The 12,197-nt window shown below is 27.8% G+C and overlaps 1 protein-coding gene across 2 annotated transcripts; it reads left to right on the forward strand.

Moving 5' to 3' along the window:
• Positions 1-1,161: 1,161 nt before the first annotated feature.
• Positions 1,162-11,090, forward strand: LOC105839742 (purine nucleoside phosphorylase). Of its 2 annotated transcripts, none has more exons than XM_012686253.3 (6): positions 1,162-1,408; positions 4,579-4,673; positions 7,404-7,612; positions 7,733-7,908; positions 10,292-10,482; positions 10,854-11,090. In XM_012686253.3, exons 1-6 carry the CDS (start codon positions 1,305-1,307, stop codon positions 11,075-11,077), a joined length of 999 nt encoding a protein of 332 aa, XP_012541707.1. In that variant the 5' UTR covers positions 1,162-1,304; the 3' UTR covers positions 11,078-11,090. The 2 variants fall into 2 exon arrangements, with proteins under 2 accessions (XP_012541707.1, XP_012541708.1); XM_012686254.3 differs by having other exon boundaries at positions 7,434-7,612.
• Positions 11,091-12,197: the final 1,107 nt, after the last annotated feature.

The raw sequence follows: 12,197 nt of genomic DNA on the forward strand, positions 1-12,197 counted from the left end.
AAATTTAAGATAGCTAATTAATATTTTTATTGGCACAGCGTGCATCTAATTTAATTTAATTTATAATATAAATTTTTTAAAAATATACGAATAGTGACAAACAGATCCTTGAAGTATGCGTCGTCGTGCATATATACATGCCTTATTTAAAAGCATAACCAGTTATTTAACTACATTTTATGAGAATGTTACGTATGTCGTGCATGTTACTTATTTTATTTGTGTTTGTCTATTACTGTTGAATATTCTTTGGCGAGAAATTAGTAAAGTCGAATGCTTCATGATCGAAAGAAAATTATGAGTACGAGTTTTACATACACACTCCCCTCTCTCATCTGTCTCTCTCTTTCTTTCTCTTTTTTTATAAATAAAAAAAAATATATATAATTTTATTTTATTCCTCTTTGATTATTTTTGATGAAGAAGGATTTTCATAAATTTTTTTACAATAGAGAAATTAAATAGAAACAAAACGAATAAAATAAGTTTAGAAATAAAATTATTTTAAGATATAACATAAATTAAAAATATTCATTGTAATTTTTGAGTTTTATCTGTCAATAATCTGTATTTTTATTCAATTCAATTATAAAGCAATAAAATAAGTCAAAGGTTGTAACAATTATTATTTGCAATGTCAAAGATAGGAAATAAATTTGACTCTATAATTAAACTTAATAGTAAGTATTTACTACATTATTATATTTATATTTAATAAGTAAAAATAATTATTTTTAAATAGATAAATAATATTTTAATGCAAATTTTTGTCTCTTTTAAAAAATATGTTTTTATCTATTAATTTTTAGTAATATCCCAACTACTCATTTTTTATATTCATTTAGAGATAAACTTAATCAGTTTGTTCGTCGACTGGAATATTATTCCGACATTACGTCACGCTAGATTTCGCGCTTCATCGACGTCAACGTCGTTGTCGAAACAAATAACAATAATTGGACCACTTGTTCTGTAACGGGTTATCATCGTATATGTCTCCTCCCCACTTCTTTTCTTGCAATCGGCGCAAGCACCCCGTGCGCCACAACTTATATGTTCGTTGATTGGCCGATGCACTTATGCGTGTTCAAGATGATTGGTAGACTCATTCGCATTTACGTTTTTTTTGACTCGTGTTTGAACTCTTCTATAAAATAGGCTCACGAAGTCTCGTCAGCCACTTGTCGTGAGCACGCGACATATATGCAGATCGATTAAGTTGCTTCGATTTCTTGCTTCTTTATTTTTATCAGTCATTATTGTTTGAAGTGATTCTTGTTTCATTTATTGTTTCCTGATTAAAAATGCCGTTTCCGGAAACCGCCAATGGTCATGATAGTTTTCCGGCTGCCAAACAGTTGACTAATAATGATGTGCTGCAAACAAATCTGAAGCATGCACGACATACGTAAGTCTAATTTAAATTATTTCTCATGGAATTTCTAAAACTTTCGACATTACAATTTAATCGTTTCATATACAAGATATTTTAAAAAAGATATTTTAAATATTTGAAAAATAATAACGGATATTTTACATGTAAAAGTTTCATTGAAAGCCATATCTTTTCGACATTTAATACTTTGAATATCTCTTTTTTTTTAAATAATTTGCAAAATGTTAAAATTAAGTCCACGTAAAATTACATAATAAATTACCTTTAAAAGCTTAAATTTTATAACACATTTTAACATGAGATAATTGTAAGTATAATTGTAAAATTTGCGCAAAATATAGAAGAATTGCAAGAGCTCGAAAATATGTGCTACCGATGATTAACCAATATTGCGAAATTAGTTGAGTTAATTCTACTTCTCACAAATATCGCGCAAATCGAATGAACAAAGTATTCCGGGCGCGCTCGTGCGCTCACGCGCTCACTATAATTTGATGTAATTTTGCTCTGAAACTGGTACAAAACGATGCGGTTACCTGCTAAACTACTGGCAAGCTCAAATAGTAGCGGATTTAAGCTAAATGTGTAACATAGGCTTCAGAGGTATTACAAATCATGCATCGGAATACATACGCGTATGCGAAACGCATTTGCAAATATACATGGTGTTCAGAAAAAAGTTGTAGGTAAACCTTTCTTAGACCTTGTGGTTACATGGGTTAGAGAATGTTTCTAATTAAAGAAAAAAAAATGTAAAACCTTGCTTGAGAAACTAAAAGATACAAGTGTGGAATTTTTTCATGTAATGATTGTTATGTAAGCAGTATTATATTAGTTTAATTTATATTCTTCAAAGGTTAAATTTTCCATTTTTTAATAAAAATCTCTTAAAGATTGATCTTTAATGTTAATTAAAAAAATGGAATGTATTAGTCAAATAAAAAAGTTGTTTTCAATTCGTCATAACGTTTTTTCTCGCACTCGCGTTGTCTTTGTCGAAGGAGAAAATTAATTATGGATAAATCGATCCATTTACCAACCTTGAATGACTTTACTAATCACAAGTGACATTAGTTCAACTATTTGTCCGTGACGGTGACATTAACTATTATGTTCGCTATTACTTTATGATTAGATTGAAAAAGTTTCCGTTACAAACATTCCACTTTAATAGTTTTATTAAAATAATTTTTCAATGCTAAGTGAGTCACACATGTGTAATGATTATTGTCACTACAAGGCAAGTGTCAGAACTATTGTTATTTCATGTCCTTGCATTTATCTGGGCATTTAAGATTATCTGTGTATAGGGTCGATAAAGTACAAACACACACTTTATATATATATATATATATATATATATATATATATATATATATATATATATAATGTATTTGTAGATATATTTATGAAAATATATCTTCGTGTATATTTTGTTTCTTTTCCGGTATTTTAGTTACACCGTATATGCCAGATTTACGCAGAACTCATTTATCGTGTATGCGCACACACGCGCATAAATGCACACGCAAAATTTCCGTGAACTGAAGTGAACGAGCGCGCATATATATCTAAACCCAAGTGTAGTAATTCAAACTTGCAGCCATTGGGTCATTTTGATGTTTACAAACGTAATTTCACAAAATGCAAAATGGTATAAAGTTGCAACATAAAATTGTTAGAATTCAAAGTCTCAAACGTTTAAGTATTTAAATATGTCGAAGAAACCAAGAAGTTTAGATTAGAATATTCTAAATTTTTGAGAATCTATAATATAATTTTAAAAGGTAATTAATTTAAGAATTTATAAGATTAGGAGTTTTTATAGATTTACTGATCAATTTTTATCACGCGATTAATTTTGTTTTTCAACTTGTTGTGTAAATACTGTGCAATAATTATTACAATTTTAAATTAAAATAAAATTTAAATTTTTAACTTCTGCTCATACATCATAATTTAAACACAATAAATATTTATTAATTATCATAGATGTTAGTATACGACTGTAGTTAGAGAGTATCTTCATAAAACTGTAATATAGTTTGTAACAAAAATTTTTTTAATATCGATTAATTTGAAAAAACAATAATGTGATACCTATTTATTTGTGTCTTACTGGAAAAAATAGTTGACTGCTGCATATTTTATGTATTTTGGAATTGTACTCGGAAGTAAAATCAGATTTCGAAACTTTTTTATAAAAAATAATTATGATGTATGAGCAGAAATTAAAAATTTAAATTTTATGTCGGAAAATGTGTGCGGAAACTGATGATAACTGATTTCTAATAAAACATTTATTAAAAATTTTGCATTGAAAGAATAAACACTCAAAAGAAAATTTCAATCAATTATTTTATTAAAAACACGTACTAAAATATAAATTTTTGAAATTTTTAAAATTAACATAATTTTAAATATCAGTATCTTAGAAAAATCTGTCGTGTATGTATGTATGTATGTGTGTAAAAGTGGGGTGAATGAATACGTGAATCAAAAGGTACACTGATGTACACTGCGAGCATTGTTATCCTATTATTGTAATGATTATGCTAAAGCATTAAACTTGTCATATCAAGTAATCGTACTTGCAATATCCTTAACTTTTGAAACTACTTGTACTTGTTGTACGAATTATACACCCGACGGTGGCTGGTCTCCATAGTTGTCATTACCGCAAAGCCTAGGTACGCAATTACACACAATTATGATGGGACGTTTAATATAGCTGCGCGATCATGTAAGCTAAAGCAACGACGGGTACGACGTCCGCTTAATCAGTACCAATCTGTTGAGTACGCTTTAATATGTCTCTGTAATATCAATGCAGAGAGAAGGCGACTGGCGCCACGTTCAATCGCGGTTTGGAGAGTTGCTTCGCAACTCTCTTAGCTTGCCGATATGGCTCGATTTATAAAATCAACAATCAAAATTCGAAAAGTTGAAAAAATTGATAACCGAAATATTGGAAAGTTAGTATTATTTTATTACGAGTTGTCTTTACATTTCAAGTATTTACAATTTTATTGTATCAAAGTAATAAAATGGGTATAATATTATATAGATAATAATAAGGATCGGTATTTATTTATACATATGGGAATACCTGCTCTATTTTGAACAAATATTAATATTATATTTATTACAATAATATGAAATGTATACATTATATTTTTCAGGTACACTTTCGAAACGTTACAGGAATCAGCACAATATTTATTAGATCGCATCAACATTAGACCGAAAATAGGAATTATATGCGGCTCGGGAATGGGTTGGTATCGCATGTATTTATTTTATAGTTTACTTTGAATCTTGTGTGTACACGTATTATTTATAATTGGATAACTATTAAATGTAATATAATGTTATTCATTGCTGATATAAATCAACACGGCTAATCCATTATTATTCCAAAGTCATGCAATAGCTGCATAGTCAATATGTAACTACGTTTTATGAGAATTTATACATAAAAGTTTATGGATCTTAAAAACTTCTTTATTTAATTAAATCTAATTGATGGTATTTACTTGGTACTTGTAGCAATGATGTAAGATATAAATATACGCTACATTGTTATTATTTTGGGTAAAATATATTTTATTATATTTTACTATATTTTATAATATATTTTATTATATAAATTCTTTAACACATATATATTTACCTAAACTATAATTTTGGTAAAAAATTGATATTTGACGTTATTTGAGAATGTTCAAAAATTCGAGAATACGATATTTTAAATTCATACATAGTATTTATTTTGACACGTACGTTGCTTTTAAAACATATTTATCAAAGTTGTCAATCAGATTTGTGTCAATGCTCTACAGATTGATATATTGAATTGAAAAAAATAGTTTTTTTTCAATTCAATATAATAAAGACAAAATCGTAATAAATTTTAAAACATACCCGGGAAAAAATATCTCTTATATGCTCTTATATGCTCATATAAGAAGTAATCTTATGTGCTCATATATGAATTTTGTTCGCAAAAACTCATATATAGTCATATATGATTATCTGTTATATTTGAGCATATATATTTAAATAAGTTTATATTTGGAGGTATAAGAGATATATCAGATCACATATGGAGATATATTGTGATCTGATCATATATGTATAACTCTATAAGTTTGTTTATAATTATATAAAATTTTATTTTTATATTTTCTCAATTTTCGGAAGCTCTCTCTGAGTTGCAGAGACCCACGAACTCTCTTCGTATAACAAAAATAATATATACTACGCTTTGCTGCTAGTGAACTGCTAGGTAAGCCGTGGGTGATGGTCTTCTTTTATAAACATTTTGGCGTAAATTTTCTCATGAAAAGGAGAAGCGCCGCGTCTTCGCCTAATAGTGACGATTTTGCAAACTACTCGCGGCTGTATGTATTTAAATAAGTTTATATTTTGGGATATAGTATTGTAATTTGATTATATATAACTCTACATGACTTTATAAGTTTGTATTTAATTACTTATTTTTAGTTAAAATTATAATGTTTACTAAACGATATTCTTAATATGTTTGTTTATAAGAACAAAATATAATATTTATTAAATATATATGTAATATACACATATATATATATATATATATATATATATAGATACATATCTTTGTAAAAAAGAAAATTAAACATAATTATTGACAATCGGATTTGTTTATAATTATTAAGATATAAAAAGTTTTTAAACATTAAATGTTGCATAGTAAAAATATATTACATAATAATAAATTATTTATTTTTGTAACATTTTAATTTTATTATTTAAAAACCTTAAAGTTTAAAAAATTGTAACACACACACACACACACACACACACACACACACACACACACATATGATCTTGTATAATCATATATGAACATATATACTTGAATCTGTTCATAAGCACGGACCACTTATGGATAGACCTAGTATATATGTTCATATATGATTATATTTGATCATGTAAATGCTTTCACATGATCACATATAATAATATACAAGAACATTAGACCACATATGGCTATATAAGACCGTACTTAAACAGAATTTACAAAAACGATTTAATCATATATTCTCATATATGGCCGTATAAGATCGTTTATAATGGCACTTTTATTTCTTATATGATGATATATAAACATATATAAACATATATTTATTAATATGAATAAGAGGTATTTTTTCCCGGGAAAATCGTAACAATTCTAAAACTATTACTTGTGACATTTTTATGAGCTATTGTTTATTATTTATTTTTCAAACATTTTCTGCAGCGAAATTGTTATTGTCGGCCCAATTATAATTTTTTAATTATATAATGCATACTTTATGTTTTGATTTTAAACTTATGTCAGCGCTTAACATTAAATACTATTTCTCCTTTTGATACTGTTTACATTGCCACATAATAATTTTAATTATGTTAAGTTAAAGCTAAAGCATGAATAGCCATATTTAACTGTGCAATATTTGTTGTGTGTTCCACGCGCGCGTTAAAATAAAGTTATTAGATAAAATAAATTATTTGAAAATTCTTTGAAACAAAGAAGCTTACTTTTTCTTGAGAATAATCGTGAAAAGATTAATTGATGATGTATATATTAAAATTGAATGTTTAATCAACAGAATGTTGTATGTGGATAAGAGATATTATTATTGTAAACCAAATCCCTTCTTTGCAATGTATGACTCAAGTAATAAATTTTATTCTATTCTAATTACCAGAACATTTAATAATATTTATATCGCTTATGTTCTTATGCTTTGGGGGTACTTTAAATGGAGTATGCATAATTTTCCGAAAACTTGTTTGACCGTTTAGCATCTAAGTTTTCTATGCTGTAAGGTTTTCTGAAAGATGTTAATTAAAGATTACTGGATTTAACAAAGATTTATGTGAGTGTGTGTATGTTAATTGCTTCGGTACTTTTAAATTTGGCTCTGCGGGATCTCCGGTGACGGTTTATCCTATCACAGCTTTGTTTATTCCTACGTAGGATCATATGAGCAAAACGAGTTGTGTCCAGGTTTGATTGCGGAATCCCTCATGGACAAGCAGTGTTTCCCTTATGAAGAAATCCCACATTTTCCGGTGTCTACGGTGAAAGGCCATACCGGTCAGATGGTCTTTGGTTATCTTCAAGGCGTACCAGTCATGTGCATGCAGGGGAGATTTCATTACTATGAAGGTTATCCACTTTGGAAGGTAGTGTATAATTGGCTCCTATAATTACGGTCTTATTATAAAACAAATATAAAATATTGTATTGTATTTATTAAATATAAGATATTATATTTATTAAGATACAACAATGGGTATTTGCAGTGTGCTATGCCAGTGAGAGTGATGAAATTGGTAGGTGTGACACATTTAATCGCTACGAACGCTGCTGGTGGTTTAAATCCTACTTACAAAGTAGGTGATATCATGATAGTGAAGGATCATGTGAACATGATGGGTTTTGCCGGCAACAACCCGCTTCAAGGACCGAATGATGACAGGTGAGATTCGTACTTGATGCTCATTTCTCTTTCTCTCTTTTACACACACATGCACACACACACACACACACACACACACACACACACACACACACACACACACACACACACACACACACACACACACACACACACACACACACACACACACACACACACACACACACACACACACACGCACACGCACACGCACACGCACACGCACACGCACACGCACGCACGCACGCACGCACGCGCACACACACGCGCACGCACACACAAGAATTGGTAGTTATTTTATAAAAATACTTTTTGTTACCATTACCTTTACTAAAACATTAACGAATTGTTATTTTCCTAATAATAGTGTAGTATGAATTTTTGTAATAAATATAAATAAAGTATAGAATTATTGTTTTTTGTAAAAATGTAAAGAAATAAAGTTCAAAATTTAATTTTAAGTCGTGATATTATATTAGTAACTATTCAAAATATAATTGTGATATTATTAATGTTGCAAATAAGAAGATATAACAATGTTACTGAGGAAAAGTAATTATAACTTGCAACGACGCGTTACAAGTAACATGTTAACGTTATTTTCCAATTTTGCAATATAGTATAATTGTAGTTATACACTGAGAAAAAAATTTTTCTAAATTTAGTAAATGTATTTATTAAAATTGGATTTACTTTATTTAAATAAATAATGTTTGAAATATAATTTTTTTCTTTATTATAATAAACTGAAGCATTAAAATTAAAAATAATTTTTTGTTACAAAATTTATTTAAATCTAATTTTAGTTTATTATATTACAATACAATACTTCTTGAAACGTAGTAGATAACTTTTTAAAATATAGAATCTAGGTTTCTTAATGAAAGAAAAAACGTCTTAGTAAATATTTGTTTAAATTTACTTTTCCAGAGTTATAAAGATAATGGAGTTACATAGGTTACTTATAAGAAGTAAACAATTTCTAAAAATAATTTATTAGATTTGAAGAAATATTTACTTAAATAAAATAATTGTATCCGATAAAAGCAAAAAGAATTTCTTATTTATAGTAAACAGATTTTTTAAATTTGTCATGCATTATACAACGGGCTATCGCCCGTGAAGGGTAACTTCACTATCATTCGTGAGGTGGCGACGGTTCTTCTAGTTTTTCGTGAACAAGATGCGCTTATTAGTGAGCTCACCGCGACCATGCCAATAAACAGAGCTACGATTAACATGCAGTAAATAGTAAATCATGTGTAAATAAATATCAACTTAGTAAATCGTATCTTTGCATACAACTGTAAAGGCATTTTTTAAAATTCAGAATCGAGTTTATTTATTCTTAGAATAGAAATTTTTTATTAAGCAAATCATTCACTATGTATCAAAACTATTTTATGCAAAAAAATATTTCTATGAACAATATATTTTATAGGAATATTTATAAATCAAATAAATTTAATTGAAAAAGTAGAAAATAAACATTGTGTTTTAATCAATATTGACTGCATTGCATAATATAGTTTTGGTATGTAGTAAATAATTTACTTAATAGAAGATTAATATTCTATAAATAAATAATGATGTCTTAATTAAAAAAAATGTGTGTCCAGTTGGATGTAAACACATAATTTGCTAAAATTAAAAAAAACTTTTTATTCTTCAGTAAATTTTTCTTGGTGTAAATTTATAGAAGATTTGTACACGTGTGTGTATGTATGTGTTTATCTAAGTTTATTTTAGAAAATTGATTTGACTTGGAAACAAAAAAGGAATACAACTAACAGAGAAAAGAATTGATCAAGAAAATGTAAGAAAAGATTCAGAGAAGAAAAAGCATTGGAATGAGAGGGAAACTAGATTGAATAAATATAAGAAGTAGAAAAGATATATATATATAATAAATAAAATTGAATAAAAAAGAGGTAGAGATAAACTGTAAATAAGGACAGATAAGAAGCGTAAAAAGGCTTTATATAGCAAGTACGTGCAAATAGTTTATCAATTTGATATCCGTTGTTCCAATGAAATAAAACAATTCTATTCTTTCTATAAATTGTATTATTACTTTATCTTTTTTTTCTTTGAATTATTTATTGATTGAATGAATTTCGATAATGTCGTTATTCGCAGAAATCAAGACGTAAGCGTTTAAATTTGTTAATAATGTGAATTAATTTTTACAGTTTTCTAAATCAACAATTTAACTTTTTTTTTTACAATAAAGATATTTTTTCCTTGTTTCTCTCAAAAAGGCCAAAAATTATAAATAAAATAAACGTTTGAAAAATACAAAATTTAGAAAATATGGAGTACGAAGAAATTACGATTATTTATTGTTTATTTTTTATTTTGATACTTTTCTATTCTTAGCATATTTTTTAATTTCTCTATTTAGATTTGGCCCTCGATTTCCACCCATGAGCAAAGCCTACGATGCCACGTTGATGGAGATTGGTAGACAGGTAGCTCAAGAAATGGGCATTGGTGATATCGTACACGAAGGAGTTTACACGTGTTTGGGTGGGCCTAATTTCGAGACGGTAGCAGAGTTGAAAATGTTACGAATGGTTGGCGTCGATGCAGTTGGTACGTTGTTTATTTCTCAATTAATTGAGCTAATCGTATTAAGTGTATTATTTAATTACTTGTAATATTTGTCTTCATTATAATCCCATATACCTAGTCTTTTTATTTTCAAATTATTCAACAGCATGAAAAAAATAAAAACAATCGTTTATGTTTTTGTACATATTATATGACAAATAAGCAATTCATAAAAATCAACATAAAAATAACATTCAACATTTTAAAAGCGATATATATATATATATATAAATTTGCTGTAGTGTCTAACAATGTTGACATATAAGAGCAGCGCCAAAAAGGGTCAAGATTTTTGCATTACTTTAATATAAATGTTTTTATGTATATTAATAAATGTGATGTTATCTATTTAGGCATGTCCACGGTTCACGAGGTGATCACTGCTCGACATTGCGATCTCACCGTGTTCACGTTTAGTTTAATCACTAACCTGTGTGTTACTGATTACGAAGATTACGGCGAGGCGAACCATGAGGAAGTAATGGACGTCGGTAAAGCGCGACAACCGATTCTTCAAGCATTTGTGTCTAGAATTGTAATTTGTCTTAGGGATATGTTGCAATTGGAAACCAAATAAAATTCGCGTTTAACTTTTTTTTATGATAATCCCCAGTGAACACAGTAATATAGCAGCAGTGTAACAGCAATGTAACCGAATATAACAGGTTACGTTACTCTGAAATTACACGTAACTTACATGTAAGTTACAATTTCCGACTCAGCAATATAACATGTTATAATTACATGTTATCTAACCGTTAAACAACAGTTACAAAGAAAAATAAAATAAAATAAAAATTTCATTTTTTTAAAATTATTTTTATCAACAGCACATACTACATTTAGAATAAATTTTTATTAATTAATTAAATTTAAATTATGTTATTTTTTTTTATTCTTACTTGCCGCTGCTAAGTTTGAACCCGGGACCTTAGGATGACGAACCTTGTACTCTACCTGCTACACCAATTTGACTCATCGATATGGGTACTTGTTATTGTCTACATAAACCTATATGTTATAATTGACGCAACTATATTCTTTTTTATAAAAACAATTAAATTTTGCAAAACATTAAAAATAAATAGCATTAATTTATTTACTTATTAATTTTATTGTTAAATTTATCTTTTTCCATAACCTTAATAATTTGATGAAAATTGCGATCTATTTAGCACTAATCTTTGAAGCATTCAAATGATTAATTAGATAGTTAACTATTATATAGATCGTAATTCTAAGAAAGAATTGAATAGTATACATTTATTATTCTGTTTTTGTTCAGCACATGATGAATTTCGATTTTGTGCATTTTTTGTTTGCAGTAATTGTAGACAAACCGTTATTTTTGAAAACATTATCTTTATAATAATTTTTTTTATTATTAAATAGATCTGTCATTCAGGATGTTATAATGTCTGATTTCTGAGTCAACTACGACGCATCGTTCCGTAATAACGTTGATACGAACGTGTTATGTTACGATTATACAATTTTTGTTGAATAACTGTAACGCCAAAACGATGTATAACAGCTAGATCACTTGCGTATAACAAATATTACGTAACAGGTTATTTCATATCATTATTACATATCACAAGAATAACAATGTTAAATTACATGTAACTTCCATGTTATATTGCCGCTATAAAATGTGTTTACTGGGTCAGAACAATTTGCGTTACAAAACATAAAAT

This window comes from Monomorium pharaonis, chromosome 5 (assembly GCF_013373865.1).
Source record: "Monomorium pharaonis isolate MP-MQ-018 chromosome 5, ASM1337386v2, whole genome shotgun sequence".
In the NCBI taxonomy this organism is placed as follows: Eukaryota; Metazoa; Arthropoda; class Insecta; order Hymenoptera; family Formicidae; genus Monomorium; species Monomorium pharaonis.